General features: G+C 44.9%; 1 protein-coding gene across 1 annotated transcript in view; it reads left to right on the plus strand.

The window, feature by feature from the left end:
• The window catches only part of PARG (poly(ADP-ribose) glycohydrolase), a 511630-nt gene that overhangs the window by 181905 nt on the left and 303898 nt on the right, over window positions 1-25827 (plus strand). Inside the window, exon 14 of the mRNA XM_029610698.1 lies at window positions 947-1104. Coding sequence (XP_029466558.1) covers window positions 947-1104 — 158 coding nt within the window. The remainder of the gene's footprint in view (window positions 1-946; window positions 1105-25827) is intronic.

Below are 25827 nucleotides of genomic sequence, written 5' to 3' on the forward strand. Positions count from 1 at the left end.
ACATGAACAGCATGAATATAGTAGTCCAAAAACCTTTAGCACAGACTTGGAACAGGAGATTTCGACAAGGGGGGTTGTCTATAAAATGTGTACACTTGTATTCCAGAAAAGTTTAAATACATACAAAATATTAGGACTAAAGATAATAGACCTAGGAATGAAAAAATCTTTAGAGGGATAGCCGTGATAATCTGGTGTAGCAAAAAATGACAGGAGTCAGGTGGCACCTTCTAGACTAACCAATTTATTGAAGCATGAGTTTTCAAGAACAGTTTCCACTTCCTCAGATGCATGGGACCTAGGAATGAAATAATAATACAATATAAAAAAAATAAACATGCATTTTGAACACTGAGTAAAATACAGCTAGACTAATGAACCTGTTGGCATCTACTGTTAAAACATTTTTTTGGCATTTCCTTACGTCATAGATATCAGGGGTCAGGGATTATCGTTTAAAGGGCATCAGAAGTCAAGCTCATTCCATTTTTTATCGGTATTGTAATTATCTCAAATCTTCATTTATCTTACAATGCATTCCATTTCCATTATGTATGACCATGGGTCTTTAAAGTCAAATAGCTCTGATTGCTAATCTTTTTATTACCGATTTTTATTTTAGAGGTCCTGTTGTGTCCTTAGGTTCCATCTCTCTTGCTGCATGGGTAGACAAGTCTTCCCCCCCCCCCCCCCCCCCCTTCTGAGCTATGCCATGTTGGCTTTTTCCTTACTATTGATTAGAAATCTGCAGTCTGTCAAACAAGAGCAGTTTTCCAATCATCTTGGATTAATGGTTCTTGACTTTAATGGTGCTGTTGATTTAAGGACCCACTAGCAATACTAAATTACTCATACTCTAATTTGGCAAATAGAATTCTGTTACTGTTTCAGAAAATTGCTAAACTAATTACCTCTGTCTCATTTTTTTTTTGTTCCTTTATCCCAGCCGATACCATTGCTGAAACAACAAATGAATCACTCCATCACATTGTCGCAAGAGCAAATTGCATCTCTCCTGGCCAATGCCTTCTTCTGCACTTTTCCACGGCGTAATGCCAAGATAAAGTCAGATTATTCCAGCTACCCAGACATTAACTTCAGTAGGTATGTGGTGATAACTACCCATAAGATAATCCTGTTTGTGATTAGAAAATGAATACAAGTAGAGAAATGTTTTCTTAAGAGGGAAGGTGGTTATTGCTAATTTTGTAGCCTGTAGACAGATGGACTCAGAACCAATGGGTTATGCACCTCTGCCAGCAGATGGAGATGGAGCAAACTGATGTCACAGTGTATATATACTCCTGCAGAGACATCAGCCTGCCAATTATTCTCCGTTTCCAGAAGTTGGTAGATGTGCATCTCCCTACTGGGGATTGCTTCAGATTTCAGAAGGAGAATTTTATAAAGAAAGGGAAAAAAGCCCTGCTCTCCTGCAGTGATACAAAATGGTTCCACCCCCAGTTGAGAATTCCTGAGACGATTTCCGTGGTCCCTCAGATGTGTGTCTTGGTCCAGTTGCTGGTTTTTCAGCCAGTGTGGGTTTAGCTGATTGTACAGCTTAAAGGCAGTGGGTGCAGCGGGTGCAGGAAGCCAAGCGCAGTAGTGACAGCAGATGGCCTCTCTCCCCCCACAGCTGGAGACAGTCTCTGTACTCAGCCGGGAAGAGCTGAGCTCAGCTAAGATTAAAAAAATCAGAGACAGAGTAGAGGGGTTTTGTAGGACTTCCTCCAGTCTCCGTGCTCAGCATGCTGTTCCATTGTTTGTTCGCGCTCCCGTTGGGGGTTAAGGGAACTGGGAAACCTGGCGAGTTGAGCAGCCCAGGTGGGCTAGGCCTCGCTGTTAGGCTTTTTCCTGTGCGTCACTTGGTAGGCAGCGGCAGCGTTTTCGCTTGCTTTTCTGCGTGTTCGGCTGCCTTCTTCAGGACCGTTGGTGTGCGCAGTGCATCCAGCTCTGCATCCGAATTGTGCGCCCAGTTTGTTTTGGGCACGCTACCTGTGCGCACATTCTAAAACTTAATAGTTGTGTGCAAGGGTTTGGCATGGTGTCAGTGCACTTAGTTTTGCGGAGCATAGACTTGGGACGCCTAACTTTTGTAAGCATAAATTTTGTGCACTTCAATTTTTTCAGCGCAAATCTACTGGATGCACATCTTCAGTCGCCTGTTAAGCGTACTGCCGAACTAATGGCGCTGGTGACCAAGAAACCTAAGCACCTTTCTCTATGTGTTGCCTGTCATATTTGGGCATCTCAGCCTGGAGTGTCCTCTAACATGTGTCAGCGCTGCTTAAAGGCTCAGGGAGAATTGTCTTCCTCTGATTTTGCTAAGCCTGGTTCTTCCCAGCCTGATGATGGTTAAGGACTTGTCTGGAGGAACACCTGACCTTGGAACTCCCTTGACTGGTTACTCCGCAGGGGATGGCAGCTTAGTGTGCCCTGCACAAGTGCTTTCTGGTTTTGGCATGGATCCTTCTGCCTTTTCATGGGTAAAATTTTTTTCAAGAATTGCAATCCTTTCTTCAGGCACAGACCTTAGCCCCGCCCAATCCTGTCAGGTCAGATCCTCAAACGGTAGCTTCTCCATCTTCCGGTTCTGTGTTTAAGCGCCGGAGAACACCTTGGTTAGCTGCGGGTATTCTGGCAGTAATCCGGATGGCACTGATGATGGGCAGATTCTGACCCTGGAAGATGGTGAAATTCCTCTGGGACTGGCCAGCCCGGATTTCCCAGACTTTGAAGATGCTGGAAGTACCTGGGGCAGATTCCATGTCTGAGCCAAAGAAAAATCCCATTTTGCTTTCCTTGCGTAAAGCCTCTTGATTTTTCCCTGTTATGGAAGCCATTCAAGAATTGATTGATCTTGAATGGGATACTCCGGAGGCAAATTTCAAAGGGAAATTTGGAAGGCCTGTACTCCTTGGATCCAGTGTGAGAGAGTGTTTGTGTTGTCTGAAAGTGGGTGCGCTTGTCTGTGCCGTCTCTAAGCGGACGACTATCCCCATGGAGGGAAGAGCAGTCTTGAAGGATGTGCATGATTGGAGGATTGAAGCCACCCTTAAGCAAGCATTTGAAAAAGTGGCAATGACATTGCAGATAGTTTCCTGTTGCGCTTGCTCTTGTCTGCTTCTCTCTCAGGAAGTTGATGATTCTGGAGTGAATTACAGAGCAGTTATGGAACCCACAGCCGCCAACCTTTTAGCGGATGCGGGCTGCAGTATGGTTTGGCTAGAGGAGTGGCTTCGGTAATAGCGGCCAGATGTCAATTATGGCTGGGAAATTGTTCAGCTAACGCAACCTCCAAAGGTAATCTTATAAAATTGCCTTTTAAAGGCTCGCTTTTGTTTGGGAGCGAGTTGGAGAAACTGGCCAGTAAGTGGGGTGAATCCCCGGTTCCTCAGTTGCCAGAAGATAAGAAGCAGTTGCAGTGCCCCTTTTGAGCACTGTTGTTTTCGCCCCTACAGAAGGTCGTTCATTCAGAGGACTCAGCCTTTCGGCAGGTCTCAGTTCTTTCTTTCCAGACAGGCCAAGCGAGGCATTCTCCCAAGCCTCACGATAAAGGTTTTCCAATCCTCCCTCAGGAACAAGAGATAGGGGATGTGTCTCTCTGTTATCAGAGGTGGGTCGAGATTACATTGGATCAGTGGGTCCTGGAGGTGATATGAGAAGGATATGCGCTGGAATTTCGCAGTGTTACTGGGGACATGTTCATGGTGTCTCTTTGCCACGCCCCACAGAAGAAGCAGGCAGTGGAATTTATACTGTCAAGACTCCTTAGTCTGAGGGCTGTGGTTCCAGTGCCTATGACTCAAAGTATGGGGCAATATTTCATTTATTTTGTTGTGCCCAAGAAGGGGAGGACTCCTTTCATCCCATCCTGGATCTCAAGAGTCATCCGTCATTTGCCAGTGTCTCATTTCGCATGGGAACCTTGCATACAGTGATAATGGCTGTGCAGTCAGAGGAATTTCTGACCTCCCTAGATCTGTCCGAGGCCTACCTCCATATTCCCATCTGATTGGAGCACTAACGTTTTCAGTATTTCGCGGTGTTGGGGTGCGATTATCAGTTTCTGGGCACTGTCCTTTGGTCTAGCCACTGCTCCCAGAATTTTTTCCAAGGTTATTTCCAAGGTGGCGGCAGAGTGGAGAAAGGATGGAATCCTAGTACATCCGTATTTGGACAACTGGATGATTCAAGCCAAGTTTCTGGAAGCGAGCCGCCTGGTGACCCGCAACTTGATCTTGTTGCAGAAGCTCGGTTGGGTAGTGAACCTATCCAAGAACAGTCTTCATCCATCTCAGTCGTGGGAGTATCTGGGTATTCGGTTCGACATGAAGCAGGACAAAGTTTTCCTTCCAGATTTTTGGATTCAGAAGTTGATGTCACAGATGCGTCTTATGGTGAACACTATATGCCTGACAGTGTGGTCCTATCTACAGGTATTTGGTTTGAAGGCGGCAATCCTGGAAGTGGTGCCGTGGGCAAGAGCGCATATGCATCCTCTTCAGCGCTTCTTGCTCTCATTGGAACCCACAGTCTCAGGACTATTCGCTTCAGCTCCACTTGCTGATGGAAATCTTCTCTCACCTCCAGTGGTGGTTGCAGGAGGATCATCTGAGGGAGTTTCCTTGACATCGCCAGACTGGTTGATACTCGAGGTAGATGGGAGTCTCCAGGGTTGGGGAGCTCACTGTCAGGAACTAATGGCGTAAGGATGCTGGAATACAGAGGAGTCTCTCTGGAGCATCAATTGCCTGGAAACCTGGGTGATCTGGTTGGCATACTTGCAGATTGGTGACAGTGGTCTGAGTGATGTCGGACAATGCAATGACAGTGATTTACATCAGTCGGCAGGGAGGAACCAAGAGCCAGCAAGTGTCACAGGAAATAGACCAACTTATGGAATGGGCGGAGGGCATCGCCAGGTGATCTCCGCTTCTCACAGTGCTGGAAGAGACAACATAAGCAGACTTATTCAGCAGGGAGAGTCTGGACCCAGGAAAATGGGTATTGTTGGACGAGGCATTTCAGCTGATAGTGGATCGCTGGGGCCTTCCGTTTCTAGATCTACTGGCGACTTCTCGCAATGCGAAAGTTCCTCGATTCTTCAGTCGCAGGAGAGATCCGATGTCCTTGGGTATCGGTGCTCTTGTGCAGGTTTGGCCAGAGGACAAGCTCTGTATGCCTTTCCCCTGTGACCCCTGTTGGGCAGAATAGTTTGCAGAATCGAAGGCCACAGGGGGATGGTGCTCCTGGTGGCACCAGATTGGCCCAGAAGACCATAAGAACATGCCAATATGGGTCAGATCAAGGGTCCATCAAGTCCAGTATCCTGTTTCCAACAGTTGCCAGTCCAAGTCACAAGTACCTAGCAAGTACCCAAACATTAGATAGATCACAAGCTACTATTGCTTATTAATTATTGAAATTTGTAAATGTTATGTATTATCATTTTCAATTTTTGTAAATATGTTCATATTCCTCTCCTCCCCCCCCCCCCTTTTTTTTTTTTTCCTTGCTTGATTTCTGGCTCCTCCTCATAGCCCCTATTCTGTTGTTTATTGTTCTCATGTTTCACCCCTCCCCGTTCAATGTAATTTCAACCTTTCGTTATGATGTAAACCGATATGATGTGTATTTTAATGTCAGTATAAAAAAGCTGTTAAATAAATAAAAATAAATAAATAATAGCAATTTATGTATTTTTCCTCTAGGAACTTATCCAAACCTTTTTTAAACCCAGTTACACTAACTGCAGTAACCACATCCTCTGGCAATGAATTCCAGAGCTTAACTTGTGCTGAGTGAGAGAGAATTTTCTTCGATTTGTTTTAAATGAGCTACTTGTTAGCTTCATAGAGTGCCCCCTGGTTCTTCTATTATCTGAGAGAGTAAATAACCAATTTACATTAGCTTGTTCAAGTCCTTTCATGATTTTGTAGACTTCTATCATATTCCCTCTCAGTCGTCTCTTCTCCAAACTAAATAGCCCTAACTTTTGAGCCTTTCCTCATAGGGCAGTTGTTCCATGCCCCATATCATTTTAGTCGCCCTTCTCTGCACTTTCTCCAGTGCAGCTATATCCTTTTTGGGATGCCCTGACCAGAGTTGCACACATTATTCAAGAGGCGGTCTCACCATGGAGCAATTCAGAGGCATTATGACATCCTCTATTTTATTTAACATTCCCTTCCTAATAATTCCTAACATTCTGTTTGATTTTTTGATCACCATAGCACATTGGGCTATTTCAGTGTATTATCCACTATGATGCCTAGATCTCTTTCCTGGGTGATAACTCCTAAGATAGAACCTAACATTGTATAACTACAGCAAGGGATATTTTTCCCTATATGCATCACTTTCTACTTGAGCAAGGGAAGGTCCAATAAAACAAATCGGAAGGCGGTCCCACGTAGCCAAGGCAAAAAAACAAAGAGACAACCTTATACCGTGGAAAGATTTATTAATCAATGTAATACAGAGTCCGACTCCGGCCGAGTTTCACCAATTAAGGCTGCATCAGGGGCTAAAAATATAAAATAAAACAATTAAAAAAAAAAATTAATCAAATACTTAAAAAAATCTTTAAAAACAGTTTTTTAAAAAATGTTTTAAACTCACATGACTTCTGATGACAAAAGGAACTACATAAGTATACTCTTTGTAGTAATATTATCAAGTCAGATTTCAATCTAGAATAAAAAATGATGAATCTTTTAACAGAACTCACAGATACTAAACTTGTACAAAAAACATTTCTTAAGCAAAATTAGACAGAACCCAAAACTTTTGATAAAGGATTAAACAGATACTAAGTTAACATTTTTTGTTTCAAAAAACATCTTACATCTCTTGAGCAAGGCTGCACAGGCAATCCTTGCCGTGATAACAAAGTATCATTATGCAACAAAATTATATATAACTAACGTTCAGCAGCGTATGTAAAGGAGCATTTTTTTGTTTCAAAAGACATCTTACATCTCTTGAGCAAGGCTACACAGATAATCCCTGCTGTGGTAACAAAGTTTCATTATGCAACAAAATTATATAACTAACATTCAACAGCATATGTAAAGGAACACAGTTGATATTGCTCAATTACTGCAAATTTCACCTCTCTCTCTCTCTGTCTCTGTCTCTGTCTCTGTCTCTCTCTCTGTCTCTGTCTCTCTGTCTCTCTCTCTCTCTCTCTATATATATATATATATCTATATATATATCTATATATATATATATATATATATATCTCTGTCATGATGGGTTTATATCTTTATGGCAATATAGAAAAAATAATTGTCCAATTACTGATTTAAAATATTTCATAAAAAGCAGCAGAAGACTCCAAATATTTACCTCAAACCTGCATACAAATCTCTTCATTTCGCTCAGAAGTGTGCAGGTAAGGCAAAAGTAAACCAATGTGTCTGAGTAAGGCAAAAATATTATTTTATATTTTTAGCCCCTGATGCAGCCTTAATTGGCGAAACTCGGCCGGAGTCAGGCTCTGTATTACATTGATTAATAAATCTTTCCACGGTATAAGGTTGTCTCTTTGTTTTTTTGCCTTCACTTTCTACTTGTCCATATTCAATTTCATCTTCCATTTGGAAGCCCAATCTTGCAGACTAGTAAGGTCCTCCTGCAATTCATCACAATTTGCTTGAGATTTAACTACATAATTTTGTGTCGTCCACAAATTATCACCTCACGCGTCGTACCCCTTTCCAGATCATTTATAAATATATTAAAAATCACTGGTCCAAGCTCAGATCCCTGAGGCACTCCATTGTTTACCTTTTTCCACTGAAAACTGACCATTTAATCCTACGCTCTGTTTCCTGTCTTTTAAACAGTTTGTAATCCACAAAAGGACATCTCCTCCTATCTCATGACTTTTTAGTTTTCTTAGAAGCCTCTCATGCAGGTCTTTGTCGAAAGCCTTCTGAAAATTCAAATACACCACATCTATCGTTCACCTTTGTCCACATGTTTATTAACCCATTAAAAAAAAATATAGGAGATTGGTGAGGCAAGACTTCCTTTGGGTAAATCCATGTTGGCTGTGGCCCATCAAACCATGTCTATAGAAAAACCATTAAATAAATAAATAAATCTTCTGCCACACAAGAACCTGTTGCAGCAGGGGCCTGTCCTTCACAAAGATCTGCGAGGAATGAAAACAAGGAATAGCTTGGTATACATTGTGTACTTTGAATGGATTGAGAGCGCTACTACAGTCGGGCTAATACTGAACTCCCGCTGCTGTTTGCATGAATACTGTCCTTGGCGTTTGGAGCCGCTCTGATTAAAAGAACTGTAGCACTTTAACTTCGTGTGCATGAAAACTACCTTGGCTTTTTGTGTGCATGAAAACTACCTTGGCTTTTTGGAGCCGATCTGATTGAAAGAACCTTAGTGCTCAAATTTTGTGTGCCTAAGAGCCTGCTTATGAACGCCTATGGAATGAGCATACCAACAATATCTGCTATTAATGTTTTAGATACTATCTTAAATAAGGCTTGAGTGATTGAAAAGTGCAGCCCCTGAAGCAGCCCTCCATTGGGCAAAACTCAGGCCTAGAGTCGGGCACTCACGGATTATCATTTTCTAATAAATATCTTTTGAGGACCTTCAGCTATTCCTTGTTTTCATTCCTCACTGCTTTTTTAGACCGACTTCCTTCCTGTTTTTGGGCCCTTCACAAAGATCCGACTCAGTTTTGTCTTACGATATGGCCCTTGAGAGGGCTCACTTTTTGTAGCATGGATATTCTTCTGCAGTAATTGCCACCTTGCTATGAGCTCGGAAGCTTTCCACTTCCTTAGCTTATGTGCAGGTTTGGCGAGTGTTTGAGGCTTGGTGTGAGGATTGAGGTGTTCATTCTCGTTCAGTTAAGATCCCACTCATTTTGGAATTTTTGCAGGATGGGTTAAATAAAGGGTTGCCCCTTAATTCCTTGAAGGTATAGGTTGCAGCTCTTGCTTGTTTCAGGGGCCAGGTGAATGGTGCATCCTTATTGTCTCATCTTGATGTAGCCCGTTTCTTGAAGGGAGTGAAACAATGTTGTCCTCCCTTGCGCTTACTAGTTCTCTTGTAGTCTTAATCTGGTGTTGGATTTCTTGGTGGGCCCTATGCTTTGACCGCTGCATAGCCTTCCCTTGCAGTTACTGACCTTGAAAATAGTGTTTCTGGTGGCAGTATGTTTTGCGTGTCGAATTTCTGAGTGGCAGGCCTTGTCTTGCTGGGAGCCATTCCTTCGGGTGACTCCAGGAGTGATACAGCTGTGTGTACTGTTCCCTCTTTCTTGCCTAAAGTGGTCTCTGATTTTCACTTGAATCAGTCCATTTCCTTGCCATTCTTGGATAAGAATAGAGATGTAGAAGAGTATAACCTGTTGCGTTCCTTGGATGTCAAGAGACATGTCATGCGGTATCCGAAGGGTTTCTAAACCTTTCCGAAAGATGGATCGCCTTTTTGTCCTTCATGGTGGAGGAAAGCAGTGTAAACCAGCTTTGCGGGCTACAATAGCTTGCTGAATTAATGAGGTAGTCACGGCCGCATATGTGGATGCTGAAAAGCGTTGCCTACTCAGGTTCGGGCTTTTCCACTGGTGCTCAGGCAGTGTCATGGGCGGAAGTTAAATTGTTGACTCCTGCAAAATTTGCCGAGCTGCAATTTGGTCCTTTTTACACACTTTTTCCAGGTATTATCGTGTGGATGTGCAGGCCTGGAACAACACAGCTTTTGCATGTGTGGTGTTGACTGGACTGCGGGAAGCCTCCCACCCTAATTGGGAGTAGCTTGGGTACATCTCACTGGTTTGAGTCTATTGGTCTACATGTTAGGAAAGGAGAACTTACTACTTACCTGATAATTTATTTTTCCTTAGTGTAGATAGATGGACTCAGCTTCCCACCCTTGGCTGCTGAATGATTGTGCTAATGGTCCTCCTGTGGGACTATGTGTTCCAGGGGATTACTGGCAGGTGTTCATCCAGTCCCTAGATTGGGGTACATACATTCATTGCCTGAGTTCAGTGTTTCTTGTTGGTTGAGTACAGTAATAGTTGATTGCTTTAAATCAAGTTTTTTGCTAGTCTGTCCACAGTTGTTTTTGAAGAGAATACTGACTGGCAGGCTGATGTCATTGCAGGAGTATATATACTGTGACATCAGTTTGCTCAGTCTCTATCTGCTGGCAGTGGTGATTAACCCACTAGTTCTGAGTTCATCTGTCTACACTAAGGAAAACAAAATTATCAGGTAAGTAGTAATTTCTCCTTTTATGGTAGGTTTTCTTCATTTAAAAATCCACATCAATGTATCCAGTCCAAAAATCAGGCCTAGGATAGTGTTTTCCTAAGGATATGTACTTTATGCATAGTAGTACAAAAATATAGCATTTTAAACAGCTTGAAGTAACCTTTTAAATGAACAGCCCTGAGTTAGCAGATGCCTTTCTAAAACCAGCTTTTAGTGCTTTTATCTTCTGGGGATGAAAGTACTTTTAAATAAAAATATGATACTTCTGTTAGTTTTGATGCTTGTTGGTGGTTTCTTTCTTACCTGCAAAGCTATATGGGTGCCTACACTGTATTAGCTCCTCTCTGGTAAAATGTTTGAATCTCCCGTAAATATTTTAGGGACATCATTGCATTTATCTAAAGTTTGCAGTCTAATGGTAATACTAGACTCTCAGCTCACTTTCAAAGCACATGTATGACATGTAGTAAAAGTGGCATTTTTCAAACTGAAAATGCTGAGCAATCCCTTGTGTTGGGGCATTTAGAGTTTTGTGACATTTTGAGCAATGGGCTCCCAGAGGTTTTGTTACAGGGTGCTGCAGCTAGTACAGTATATGCAGCAGCACGTACAGTATATGCAGCAGCACATCTACTGTTTGGTCTGTTAAAAATTGGATCATATTACAGAAGCCTTGAAAGAGTTACATTCAGTGGCTCCCTGTAAGTTGGAGGTCTAAATTTAGGCTTCTAGTTCTAACACATAAGTTGCTTTTATCTGAGTATGCCTGTTCAGTGAAGCAAAGATTGCAGTGGTATGTACTTAGACGTTCCTTGTGTTCATGTAATAAAAAATGTTACAAATACCTCCCACACGGGCATATAAAAGGGTGGTAACTAGAACTCTGGCGTTTTCATACATGGGACCCATGTTATGAAATATGCTATCCATTGAACTGTGACAGGAGGAAGACAAAAAGTTTTAGGAAAGGGTTAAAAACTTTTATTTACTGAAGCTTTTAGTAAATGAAATCTCAATAACTGTTTTAATACGGGTTACTGTTTAATACCTTTTCGAATGTATTGATTAGTTGGTTGTGAATTGATATATTTTTATGATTATGTACTCCGCCTTGATAGTTTGTTTTTTTTTGTTTTTTTGGGGTTTTTTTTGGAAATACAGCAGAATATACATTTTTTAAATAAATACATTGAAAAGGGGGGATTCTGAGATTAACTGAAAACTGAGAGACTGACCAAAATCTAACAGACAATCCAGTTTTATTTGAAAAATTTGTGCCTCCAGTAGATATATTGCACTGTACGAATGGCAGGCATATTGAAGTCCACAGCTGTGGTTTCTGGCCTTGTATAATAGTGCTGTCCCCATATGGTGGATGTTTTCAACAAAGTCTACTTCAGAGCTTTACATTATTCAATGGTAACATACTTTTCCCGAGGACAAGCAGGATGGTAGTCCTCACACATGGGTGACATCATCAGATGGAGAGCCAACATGGAAAACTTATGTCAAAGTTTTCACACTGGGCATGCCCTATACTACATGTCCATGTGGGTTCCCTCTTCAGTCTTTTTTTTTTTTTTTTTCCCCCCCCCGCGAAGCTGCAGCATCTTTCAACCTATTTTGGAAAACTTTCCATTTTTCGCTTTTTTTTTTTTCACCCGTGTTTGACGCCAGGTCCCTTTCAGTCTTCCCTGCAGTGTTCATGGTCAGGGTTTTCATTGTTTGTTGGTAAGCTTCCTTTCACGGTCAGTTCCCTGCATTGGCTGTGCTTCAGTGCCCACCGGCCTTCAATGCCCACAGCCATCGATTTTGATCTTGCATCCCATTTTGCCCCTTCATGGCTACATCTGGTTTCCGGCAATGCCCAAGGGCTATATCCATCACAAACCCCCATGATATGTGTGTCCTCTGCATGACTTCCGGGGTTTATGCAAATACATACAGATGACCCCAAAAGGGGTGTCATTTTTGGCTTGATAAGATGGAGCAACTCTTCAGGTCGGAGAAGACCGAGCCATCGGCATTAGTGGCACGAAAAGACCTCTGAGGTGTGTACGGACCAAGAACCATTGATATTGGCGGGACCGTCGGCTGATAGGGGCACCGGAGACCAAGCACCATTTGGCTCCTCCAGGCCAAGGATGTCTGGTTCCTCGTCATCAGTCTCTGCACCAGGAAAAGACCAGCCGAGCATCAAGAGAAACCAAAGAAGCATCGGCATCAGTCCCTGTCGATGCATGGTGCCGGGTACGGGGATGCTCCAGCTCATGCTGTGATGCCCCTGAAGCGATCTCTTGGCGAGGAGCATCAGTCCTCTAGCGATACTAGGGGTCCGCGTCGGTCACCACCGGTCCTTATGCCAGTCACCAATCCTCCTCTCAGTTCCGAAACAGATTTATTTTATTTATTTTTATTTTATTTAAAAAGTTTTATATACCGCACAAATGGATATAATATATCCATCTAGGCGGCCACCTCTCCTTCTTCTGAGTCGGTCTTGGCATTGACAATGTTTGAGGAGGAACTTCAGTGGCAAATCCAATTGGTGGTCAAGAGGGTGATGCAGGGCATTGGTCCTGTGACACCATGGCACTGGAACTGGTGCTGCCCATCTTGGAGCCGCTGTTGGAGAAGCTCAGTGCACTCAGTACATTACCGACCCAGCTGGCGTCTTTCCTGGGCCGCTGTCTGTGCCATAGGAGCACCGCAGCCTCCCCCTGCTGATATGGTGGTCGTTGCGGGTTCTTCAGAGGAGGAAGCTCCACCCAGGCCTACTAAGAAACCAAGGCCTGCAGCCCCCCCCGTCCAGTTCTGTCTGTGCCTGCACCTCAGGACGAAGGCCGAGCACCTAGCGCCCATTCCCTGTCTTTCAGTGAGGATGAGGGTCCCTATGACCCTTGGAGTGATGACACCATGCTGTCCTCTAATGGCTCTGAAGATCTCCCCTAAGACCCTTCTTCTCCAGAAGAGCGAAAGAAGTCTTCACCTGAGGACTTAACCTTCGCAGGTTTTGTGAGGGCGATGGCAGAGGCCATCCCATTTTAGTTACTAATGGAAGAAGATGTCAGGCACATAATGCTTGAAATCCTTCAATTCATGGAACCCCCTAAGGAGATCTTGGTGGTCCCGGAACATGGTATCCTTGAGTTACTACTGAGGATATGGGAATACCCCCGCACAGTGCTTCCTGTGAATAAGAAGGCTGATTGGGTTTACCTTGTTCAGAAGGCTCCCGGATTCGATAAGCGACAGCTGCCCCACCAGTCTGTGGTAGTCAAGTCCGATTTTCAAGAGAGCCAAGCAGTCTCGGACCCATTCCTTGGTGCCCCCAGGGAAGGATCAAACAGCAATTAACGCTCTTGGGAGAAAAGTGTTTTAGAGAGCCATGCTCATTGCCCGCATAGCTTCCTACCAGCTCTGCATGAGCCATTACTTGCAGGACATCTGGAAGCAGGTGAAGGAGGTGGCCAAGCAGCTGCTTCAGGAGCAGTAGGATACCTTCATGTTGCTGGTGCGAAGGGACTGGAATGAAGGAAACATGAGGTCTGAGCGACCTACCATGTTTTCGAGATGGCATCGAGGTGGTCTCTCTGTAGTGGGAGTCGGTGCCCGACAGAATGGCATGGCTGCGCGGGCCTCGTATCTCCAACCAGAGGTACAGGAATGACAAGCTGACGTGCTGTCTACTGGGAAGAATCTCTTCGGAGATAGGGTGAGAGATGCGATATAGCCCAGTTCCGGGACCACCATGAAACCCCTCCCATGACTCTCCTCCAGCACTCCGGACGCATCTTCCATGGCTAGGAGGTTGGCGAGATTGGGGCAGAGGAAGTCTCTTTCGCCAGAGGAAGTACTATCCTCTGCCCCCTTGCTCCCGTCAGCAGTATCAGGGCTCCCACAGCCATCCCAGGCAGCAAAGAGCCCCCAAGGCCCAGCTGACACCTTGGTCAACTCCAGGGCAGGGTTTTGACTGGGTATTAGAGAGTATAATCCAGTTGCCCATACCCAGGGTGATGGATCCACCGATTGGGTGCAAGCTGCAGTTCTTTGTGTCCAGTGGTCCAGTATATCCTTAGACCAGTGGGTTCTTTCCATCGTCCGCCAAGGGTACTGATTGAACCTATTGGGTGTCCAGCCAAATTGCCCTCTAAGTTCATTTTGGGTGCTGTAGTGCATCAGAAGTTGGTACAATAGGAACTCTCCTCCCTCTTTAATGGCCAGGATGGTTGAGCCTGTTCCACCAGGGCAAAGAGAGAGGGGATTTTACTCCAGGTACTTCCTGATTCCAAAGAAAACAGGAGGGCTCTGTTCCATCCTAGACCTAAGGGCCTTGAACAGATTTGTCAAAAAAAAGAAAAGTGCAAAATGGTTTCCCTGGGCACCTTGACCCCCCTTTTATAAAAAGGGTACTGGCTATTCTCCCTCAATCTGAAGGATGCGTACACTCGCGTTAAGATCTTTCCCAGTTATCAGAAGTATCTCTGATTCGTGGTGAGAAAACAGCATTTCCAGTATCGAGTATTGCTCTTCGGGCTAGTGTCAGCCCCACGGGTCTTCACAAAATGCCTGGCCATGGTTGCGCACCTCTGCAGCCTGGGGGGGCATGTTTTCCCTTATCTGGACAATTGGCTGGTCATCAACTACCCAAAGCCCCATCTCAGCCCATCACTTCAGTTGGGCTTCATAGGAGCCCTGCTAGATACAGCTCAGGCTAAGGCTATGCTGTATTGTCAAAGGCCGTCACTTTGACAACCATTGCGGTAGAGATTCAGCAGAGCCTGCAGGTGTCAGCCTGGCACATGTTGAGATAGTCATATGGCTACAACCGTCCATGGCACTTCCTTGGCACGGGGCCCCATTGACCTTGAGCTTGCAGTGGCGCCAGGCCATGCAGAACCTCCAGGATTGCATCTGAGTCACCTCGCCCCTCAGGGATTCTTTGAAAGTACCTGCCACCAGGGCAAATCTGGTATGAGGGATCTCTTTTCGAAGTCCTCCTGTGCAAATTGTCCTAATCATGGATGCATCCACCTTGGGCTGCCGAGCTCATGTAGATGGGCTCAGTACTAAGGGTCTCTAGACTGCCCAGGGAAGGCTATTGTCAAATCAATTCCTGGAGCTTCAGGTGATCAGGTATGCGCTTTGAACTTTCAGAGGTCATTTGTCCAACAAAGTTGTCCTGATCCAAACAGACAACCAGCTGGTGATGTGGTATGTCAACAAGCAGGGAGGTAGGGGCTCATACCTCCTGTGTCATGGGTTGATGCTCAGGGCCATGCATCTGACTGGGACAGAGAACGTGGTAGCAGACAGACTGAGTCGTGCTTTCAGACCCCATGAGTGGTCCCTGAACCAGGGCGTTGTAAATCGAATATTCCTCCTGTGGGGGAACCCTAACATGGACATCTTCACATCTCCTTGCAACAGAAAGGTGCCTCTGTTCTGCTCCCTATACAGGACAGACAGCAAACCATCCTCTGACGCCCTTGCCCAACATGAGGCAAGAGACTTCTGTACGCCTATCCTCGGATTCCCTTAGTGGCAAAGACTCTCTTGAATCTTCGCGAGGTCACTGGGACTATGATCCTCATAGCCCCTTATTGACTGATAAGGTCTAGTTTCCACTCCTACTGAAGTGGTCCATCCAGAAACCAATCAGTCTGGGGACTTCCCCAGATCTCATCATGCAAGATAGAGGCAGGTTGTGGCATTCCAATCTCCAAACCCCGTCACGCACAGCCTGGATGTTGAGAAGTTAATTTTGCAACTTCTGTCTCTCTGAGGATGTGTCTTGGGTCCTGGTAGCTTCTAGAAAGCTTTCTACTAGATAGTCCAGTGCACTGAAGTGGAAGAGGTTTTCCTTGTGGGAGCAGAAGGCCCTAGATCAGTTCTCCTGCCCCACACAAAAACTGCTTGATTACATTCTACACCTATCGGAAGCTGGCTTGAAAACCAAGTCCGTTAGATTTCATCTGAGTGCAATTGGCTCATACCACCATGGTTTAGATGGTACATCCATCTCTGTTCAGCCTATATTTGTACTTTTTATGCAGGACCTGTTTCAATTAAAGCTTTCTCTAAGACCTCCTGTTGTGTCTTAGGACCTCAACATGCTGTTAGTTCAGCTGATTAAAGCTCCTTTTGAGCTGCTGCATACCTATGACCTGACGTATCTGACCTGGAAGGTCATATTTTTGGTGACGGTCACCTCAACATGCAGGGTCACCCAGGCCTTAGTGACTTATCCACCTTACACTATTTTATCTTGACAGGGTGGTCTTGTGTATGCATTCTTAAGTTCCTGCCTAAGGTGGTGACGGACCTTCATCTTAACCAGTCCATCATCCTGCCAACATTCTTTCCCAGGCTCCATGAGCACCAAGGCGAACAAGCTCTGCACAGTTTGGACTGCAAGCGAGCCTTAGCCTTCTATCTGGAGCAGAAGAAGCTCATAGATAGTCCACCCAACTTTTTGTTTATTTTGATAGAAATGGGTTGGGCATTGCTGTTGCCAAACAGACGCTATCCAATTGGCTAGCAGATTGTATCTCCTTCTGTTATGCCCAGGCAGGACTGCATCTTGGGGGTCATGTCGAGGCTCATTCAGTCAGAGCCATAACCACATTGGTAGCCCACTTGCGAACAGTTCCCATAGACTAGATCTGCAAAGCTGCGACATGGAGTTCTCTCCACACATTCACATCACATTACTGACTGTCTGGATAGGGATGGCCGATGCGACAGTAAGTTTGGCCAATCTGTACTTCGGAATCTGTTGAGGTGTAGAACCCAGCTCTCTCCCACCTCAGGCCTGTTGTTTGGGTTCAGGCTATCTTCCCCTCTATTACCCACAGCATGATTGTTGTGCCTTTTGGCACCTGGTTTGTGTGTCTGTTGGTCTCCCTTTTATGTTGGAGAGCAGCCTGTACCTAGGAATTCACCCATGTGTGAGGACTACCATCCTGCTTGTACTTAGAAAAAGCAGAGTTGCTTACCTGTAACAGGTGTTCTCTATGGACAGCAGGATTTTAGACCTCACAAAACCTGCCTGCTACCCCACGGATTTAGGTTTCTTCTATCTTTGATTTGTATCTTATTCTATGTTATAAGACTGAAAAGGGACTCCGCGTGGACGCATGGTATAGGGCATGCTGGGCATGCCCAGTGTGGCAAGACAAAGTTCTAGAAACTTTGACATGTTTTCCGTGTTGGGGCTCCATCTGATGATGTCACTCATGAGTGAGGACTAACATCCTGCTGTTCTCTGAGAACACCTGTTATAGGTAAGCAACAACTCTGCTTTACTTCTTGAGCTGTATAAATACATCTTTTTACCACATTCCTTATAGGCATGCTAACCTACAAAGTATTACACCAGCTTTAAAATGGAAACATTCTAGTAATCCCAAAGGATATCAGATGCTGAATAGAGAATTCAGTCCAAACATTTTTCATTACTTAGAATCAGTAGTGACTGCAGACACTAATGTTGAAAATGCAGTAAATTCTGGACTCTGAAATAATGTGGTTAATAGCTGAACATCATGCTGCTCAATGGCTCTATTTTCACCATTTGGATAAGTGAAGGAACAACATGGAATACATACTTTATTAAGAAAAGATCTTTGCCTCCTGCAGTGTCACTAGGTTAACCATCTGTTTTGTCTGTCAAATTCTGTTCAAAAGGTTGACTCTTGTATTTTTTCCCTTTCGGCTCTGTCGTATGTCACTGCTTGGCACGCTTACTGTGCTTATCATGGTAAGCTGCTTGAGTGCCTTTGCATTTCATTGATGGATTTTAAACCAACTGGCAGGGAGTGTGCAGGCAGGGTGGGCATCATTTCTTTCCCTTCTCCATCCCTTATGTAGAATGCAGTCTTCATAAGCCTTGTCTTCAAGTGAAACTATTTTTTGAAACATTACTGCTGCTCATTACTATGCTGGAGACCTGGCTTGTGTTCATCAGATAAGCCAGGCCTAGCGGATGCTTTGGGGACATAGACTTTACATCTCCATCACTAGAAACAGTATAGAAATGTGATTGAGCAAATTACCAGCACACGCTTACAGTCAAAATTTATCTGTGCATAATATTCCATCAGTTCAAGTTAGAATAAACATTTGGATAAATGAATTCTGAAGTGATGCACCAAAAAAAAAGTGATTTCAGCCCTATAATATAGGTTGTGCTAATGTGCATTCTGCTTCTTGTTTTTCAAGCAACCCTAAATGTATTAATAGAAAGAAGCAAAATAGTGTACTGTAGTTGAAGCTTCTGCATCCTTATGGAAGATTTTTATTTTAATATAGGAAAGGAAGCAGACACACACTGCACCTGACAGAAGACTAGAAATTTGATTTAGTAATAATATGATTGTCTCTTACTGCAAATAGCAGTAGTTGGCTGGTAATGAAGCTTCTCAATGGGATAAATTATCAAATGTTTAAAAAAAAATGAGGGAATAGGAAAGATTGAGTTAATTAGCTAAGTCATCAACATTCACACACCAGGGACTGAATGGATTCTAATACCCTGTTGTATTTAGCAGCAATATATTGCCTTATATTTGAAGGGGAATTAAAATGTATTAGGTAATTAAGTAATGCCACGTTGCTTTGCAGGTTCTGTTTCCTTTCCTAAAGCGGAACAGTGGCATTTATGTCAAATTAATTTCTCAGCAACTGTGTCTCTAGAACTTGCAGAGGTTTTGGTTATATTTTAAGTTACAGGTTAGTTGCAACTGTTGACATTTTAAAGCAGCAGTCCTTGATGTATTTAGCACAATCATGTAACACTGTACCAATTAAAATATTTCTCCATCAACAAGTAGGGCTGAATTAGCCTTGACGCATGGATGACATCACTTGACGGCACCAAACAGACTCCCCTTTCTGAGCTCTGCTGAGCATGCACAGGAATTCCTACGTGAGTGCTACCTCGTGAGCCCCTCAGTCATTTTATGTTCAGGTTACTGCCTGGACGTGTATCTCTCTAGTTTAAATTTTTTAACCTTATTTGGCCTTCAAATTTACCTTTTCCTTAAATGCTCTTGCCTTGCTGTCTTGGCTGTCCCTTCAACAGCACTTTTCAGTACTAAAAAAAAAAAAAAAAAGATAGAAGAAGAAAGATGCATGGGCCCAAGAAGCCTACCATCAGTGGCTTCAAGGATTGCATCTGTGATTGGAAGATGTCCCCTACAGATTGTCACGACATATGCTATAAGTGCCTCGGGCCTTACCGTGGCTCCATCAGTTATGATTTTGACTGGATGTCTCCCAGATCACAGAGTAACTGGGCTTACAAGATAATGAAGCTCTGGGGTCATTGAAGCTCCTTAGAACATAAGAACATAAGAACATGCCATACTGGGTCAGACCAAGGGTCCATCAAGCCTAGTATCTTGTCTCCAACAGCGGCCAATCCAGGTCTCAAGTACCCCAAACATTAAATAGATCCCATTCTACTAATGTCTGCAACAAGCAGTGCTATTCCCTATTGATTAATAGCAGTTTAGGGACTTCTCCAGGAACTTATCCAAACCCTTTTTTAAACCTGGCTGCACTAACTGCCTTAATGACATCCTCTGGCAACGAATTCCAGAGTTAATTGTGTGTTGAGTGAAAAAGAATTTTCTCAGATTCATTTTAAATGTGCTACTTGTTAACTTCATGGAGTGCCCTCTATTTTCCTGCAGATAAGCTGGCTGAATTAGCCTTGCTGTCTGGGATGTCTTCCGGGATGACCGGGCTGAGCTTAACTAAGCTGACAGAGCTTTGCTCTGTGTGAGGCTGTGCGTTCTTTCCTGCGTGGTGCCATCTTCTCCTCAGTCGTCGTCTTCTTCCATGCTGCAGGCTGCACGTAGAGCTTTGCTCTCTCCTCAGATCGTGAATTCTTTTCTTCAAAATTGACCACAGCTCCTGACGATGCCCCCTCGGCTGCCAGGATTCAAATTTTGCCAGTGTGGCAAAATGTCATCTATTGACAGGCACAGTTATTGTTATCTGTGCCTTGGCCTGGACCACAACCAGTCCAAGTGCCAGGATTGCAGCCGCATGTCCCCCTGTGCCTCCACCTCTGAGTGCCTATCAGTGATGAGGCCCAGGGAGTAAAAGACTTGACCCACAGTGCCCGCAGTCGACGCAGAAAGTGGTGAGAGATGCACAGACGCATCCACCACGGCACAAGGCATCGTCCGGCGTAGAACCACCAGCGCACAAGTCTGATGCATCGCCTGGCACCAAGCACCCACATAAAGGACACACTACGCATGCGTCGAAACTGAAGCACAAAGAGGAGTCTACGCTTCAGCGCATTGACGCAGTAAGCCAATGGACTCAGCCCGGCACGATGCATTGGCTGGAATGTTGATGCAGGAACAATACAGCTCGATGCAAGACATGCTGATGTGTTATCGGGATGGCTCCTCCAAGGATTTGACTCCAACAACAGGACTGCAAGCAGTCATCATCCCTTACTTGGATCTTATGTTCTCCGATGAAGATCAGATGTCGGTCTTGAGCTCCTCTCACTCCTCAGACCAAGTTTACTCAGACCTGTTGTCAGTTTCCAAGTGTACAAGATCGGCCCCACGCCTGCAAGAGCCTCTCCGAAAGCGTCACATACGAAGGCTACAATGGGACTCAAGTCTCAATGGATGCAGTTCTCACAACCATTGTCCTGCCGTGTACGTCTGACCCCCAGCCGGAAATCAGACCTAAATTGGTGGCTACATCCCGCAACCCTCTCAGTAGGGGCATCACTTTGCCCCCCGGTGTGTCAGCTGATTCTCACCATGGACATCTCAAGCACAGGTTGGGGGGCCCACATGCATCACTTCCATACGCAGGGACTCTGGTCCTGCTGGGAGAAGGTCCAACAGATAAATCTTCTGGAGCTTCAAGCGATAGGCAATGCAGTACGCACATTCGAAAGGTTCCTGCATGTAAGAGCCGTCATGGTCCACATGGACAATCAGGTCGCGATGTTCTACATAAACAAAGAAGGAGCGTTAGGTTCCTGGATGTTGTGTGGTGAAGCGGTGCGCACCTAGAGTGGGTGGAGGAGCGCTCAGTCATCCTGCAGGTGACCTTCCTACCTACCGGGGGTGGAGAACTCCACAGCAGACAAGTTAAGCAGGATCTTCCACCCGCATGAGTGGGAACTCCGCCAGGATGTAGCAGAGTCCCTCTTCCAGGTCTGGGGCCTCCCATGAGTAGATCTCTTCGCAATGGAGGGCAACAGGAAGGTGCAGGCATTCTGTTCAGTATACCCCAGTCAGAAACGTGTGGCGCCAGATGCATTCCTTATATCTTGGACGGGAGGATTTCTCTACTCTTACCCCCCGATACCACTCATTTCAAGAACCGTACTGAAGTGTATGGTGGACTTTGCAGACCTCATTCTGATCACTCCAACGTTGCCTAGACAACTGTGGTATGCCTATCTTGTGTATCTCTCCACCAAACTACCCATTCCGCCTGGCCACAGTGCAACTCCATGGCTTGGAGATTGAAAGGGCAGTATTAAATCGCCCGCAGCTGCCCTCAGAAGTCCAGGATGTGCTGATATCATCCCGGAAGTTCTCCACCAGGCGCAACCATCCAGGGAAATGGCTGAGATACACAGCTTGGTGTGACCCCAAGGGCATAGATCCCTTCTCTTGCTCCCTGGGACTTTTGGAGTACCTCTAAGTCCCTCTTTCAGGCGGGGCTGGCAATGGCTTCGGTGAGGGTTCATGTTGGCGCGATTGCAGCTTATCATCCCCACCAAGGTCTACCAATATCCAACTAACCCCTGGTCTCCCGCTTCATGAAGGGCATCCGTCTCAGACCACAAATGCACAAACCGCCAGTCCCTTGAGATCTCAATCTCATTCTGGAGCAGCTCACGCTTCTGCCCTTTGACCCCCTGGAGTCTTCTCACTCGAGAGATCTCTCCTTGAAGGTGGTATTCTTAGTTGCACTGACCTCCACAAGAAGAGTCAGTGAGTTGCAGGCGCTAGTTCACTACTAGCCATACCTGGAATTCAATCACGATAAGGTGACCTTGCGGACCCACCCTTCCTTTTTGCCCAAAGTGGTCTCTGTTTTTCACATAAACCAAAACATCACCCTACCAACCTTCTTCCCAAAGCCACACAAAAAATGAAGAGGAGAGACGGCTGCATACGTTGGACTGCAAGCGAGCCTTGGCATACTATAAACTGAGAATGCAATCTGAAACCAAAGCCTCACAACTGTTTATTTCCTTTAACCCAAATGCTCTGGGTCTGCTGGTTTCCAAGAGAACCCTCTCAACATGGATTTCGCAATGCATCCGTTACACTAAAAGATCAGAGACTCTAACCAGTTTACCAAAACACATCAAGTCAGAGCGATGACGGTATCAGTAGCCCACTTACTTGAAGTCCCGATTCAAGACATATGCAAGGCAGCTACATGGTCCTCGCTGCATACGTTTACTACTCATTACTGCCTAGACCAGCAGGCCGCTGCATGCAAATGTAGTGATGGGAAGATCCATACTCTCTAATCAGGGACTACTTAGACTGACCGCTGCCATAGACCAGGTTGACCACAGCCCGTCAGACTCAGCATTTTTGGAACCGTCCAGCTCTCTGCAAGGACTTCTTCGGGCTGCACTCCCAACCTTCAGCTGGGGACTCCCAGACAGTATGGCTAATTTAGCCTGCTTATCTGCGGGGAAAAAAGCAAGTTTGCTTACCGTAAATGGTGTTTTCCATAGATAGGATGAATTAGCCATGCTGACCCGCCCACCTCCCTGGACAGTCTCTTCCTTGTGCCTCGCAGATACATTTTGGAACAGAAGATGGCGCCAGTACTAGCGGAGTACTGGTTAAAATACGAGCAGCAGAATTTTGAATTAATTGAAGCTGTCTGATTACTGAGTCCAGAAGACCCAAATAAAGTGCATTACATTAGTCGAGCCCAGAGAAAATTAAAGGTTGAAGAACCATACAAAAGTCTTGAAAGAACAGTAAAGAACAAAGATGTTTCAGCATATGTAATTTATAAAAGGAGGGGTTTTTTTGTTTTTCTTTTTACTATTTTTGAGATGTGTTGTGTTACTGACAGATCAGAGTTTATTATCATCCCTAGACTGCGAGCGTGAGACGAAATAGGAATAGAGAAATTGTTGAAATGGAGGTGCGACAGAGGTCCATTAGTTGGGTTTGCTATTGACGTTAAGTAGATAATTTCTGTTTTTGCAGGATTTAATTTGAGGCGATTATGAGATAGCCAGGTGTTAATAGTGTTTTAAGTTAATGCAACTGCTGAAAAGAGTGTTTGACCAAGAAGAGTTGAATGGAACAAAAAACTGAATGTCGTAAACATTTTTAAACTGAATATTTAAAGCAGAGAGGATACTGTTAAGGGCAGTAGCAACTGGCGCTTTGTTCAAGCCACTCCCAAGCCTAAATGTAAACTATATTTGTAGCAGAAAAGTTACCCTATTTCTTCGTTTGCATTCTCAAGCCAGTAGGGATCCTCTGTGTTTGACCCATGCCCTTTTGAATTCCATTACTGCTCTCTTCTTTGCACCTTTTCTGGGAGGGCATTCCATGCATCCACCACCTTTTCGTGAAGAAATATTTTCTGACATTGTTCCTGAGTCTTCCCCTTTGGAGTTTTGTATCATGACCTCTGGTTTTACAACTTACCAATGGAAAATATTTGATTTTTACACCAGATTAATTCCTTTCAGGTATTTGAAGGTCTGTATCATTTCCCCTGTCTCTTCTCTCTTCCAGGATGTACACATTAAGATCCTTTAGTCTCATCTCATAAGGCGTTCTGTGCAAAAGCCCACATCGTTTTGATTGTCTTTCTCTGGACCGCTTCCTTTCTGAAGACCTTTTTGAGATGAGGTCTCCAAAACTGAACACAGTACTTTTAGGTGAGGCCTCACCAATGATTTGTACAGGGACATTATCACCGCCTCATTCCTGCTGGTTATGCCTCTCTGTATACAGCCCAGAATCCCTCTAGCCTTAGCCACTACCGTGTCACTTCTCCATCTTTAAAACACCAGACACTATCACCCCGAGATCTTTCTCCCAGTCAGTACATGTCAGTCTTTTGACCCCCAACACATATGGCTCCTTGGGATTGCCATGCCCCAAATGCATGACTGCACTTCCTGGCATTGATTTACAACTCCCAAACCTTTGACCACTTCTTGAGCTTTCCTAGATCACTTCTCATTCTCTCTACATCTTTAGGTGAGTCTAAGCTCTCATCAGCAAAAAAACAAATTTACCTTTTAATGCTTCTTATAATATCACTTACAAAGATATTAAACAGAAAAGGTCCCAGAACAGATCCTTGAGGAACTCCACTTATCACTCTTCTTTATTCAGAATAGGTTCCATATACCATTATTCGCTGGTATCTGCCTGCAGCCAATTTGTAATCCATTCCACAATATTGGTACCTACTCCCAGGTTTCTCATTTTATTTAAGAGCCTTCTATGTGGGACCATATTAAAAGCCTTGTTAAAATCCAAGTAAACTACTACATCAATTGCTCTTTCTTGATCCAATCAAAAAAATCAATCATATTTGTTTAACAGGACCTTCTGCTGGTAAAACCATGATTATGGATACTGTAACCCATTTGATTACAAATAGTGCATTATCCTTTCCTTAAGCAGTCTCTCCATTAATTTTTCCAACTCCGAGGTAAGGCTAACTGGCCTGTAGTTTCCAGTTTCCTCACTGCTGCTACTTTTGTGAAGCAGGACCATAATCATCCTTCTCCAGTCCTGTGGCACTATTCCCACCTTCAAGGATCTATTCAATAAGTCCTTCAGCAGATCCACCAGCATTACTCAGAGCTCCTTAAGTATCCCGGGATGTATCACATCTGGCCCCATGGCCTTGTCCACTTCGTTTGCCTAGTTACTCCCAAACACACACTTCCATAAATGGGGATGTATCTACACTGTTCTCATCTGAATTCTTGCTAGCCAGCAATGGTCCTTCTCCAATGGCTTCCTTAGTGAACACCTATTTCTTAATCTTTCTCCACACCTTGCTCCTTGTTTCTTTTCAATCTTGCAGTGCCTCCTCTGATCTTCCTCTTTTCTCTAATACAAGCCGTAAAGCCCGTTAAAACGGGCTACATCCCTCTGTCTCTCACCTCCCCCTCATTCTCTCTCCCCGCACTCTTCACCACCCCCCCGCCCCCACCCACTCCTCTCCCCCACCCACTCCGCTCCACCCTCCCTCTCCTCTCACTCAGTCCCCCCTCTCCCTCACTCCCTCCCACTCAGTCCCCCCCTCTCCCCTCCCTCCCACTCACTCAGTCCCCCTCTCCCTCCCACTCACTCAGTCCCCCTCTCCCTCCCTCCCTTCACCCACCTCCATTTCCTCCCGGCGCCGTAAGCGCGACTTCCCGCAACCCTCACCCGGCTCCATTAACTCCTCCCGCTCCTGCCGGCAGATCTCGGTGGGGGGGGCGCGGGAGTGACCCCCCCCCCACCGAGATCTGCCGGCAGATCTGGGGAGGAGAAGCAGCGGCACCGCGCGCAGCGCG

This window comes from Rhinatrema bivittatum, chromosome 7 (assembly GCF_901001135.1).
Source record: "Rhinatrema bivittatum chromosome 7, aRhiBiv1.1, whole genome shotgun sequence".
NCBI classification, from domain to species: domain Eukaryota; kingdom Metazoa; phylum Chordata; class Amphibia; order Gymnophiona; family Rhinatrematidae; genus Rhinatrema; species Rhinatrema bivittatum.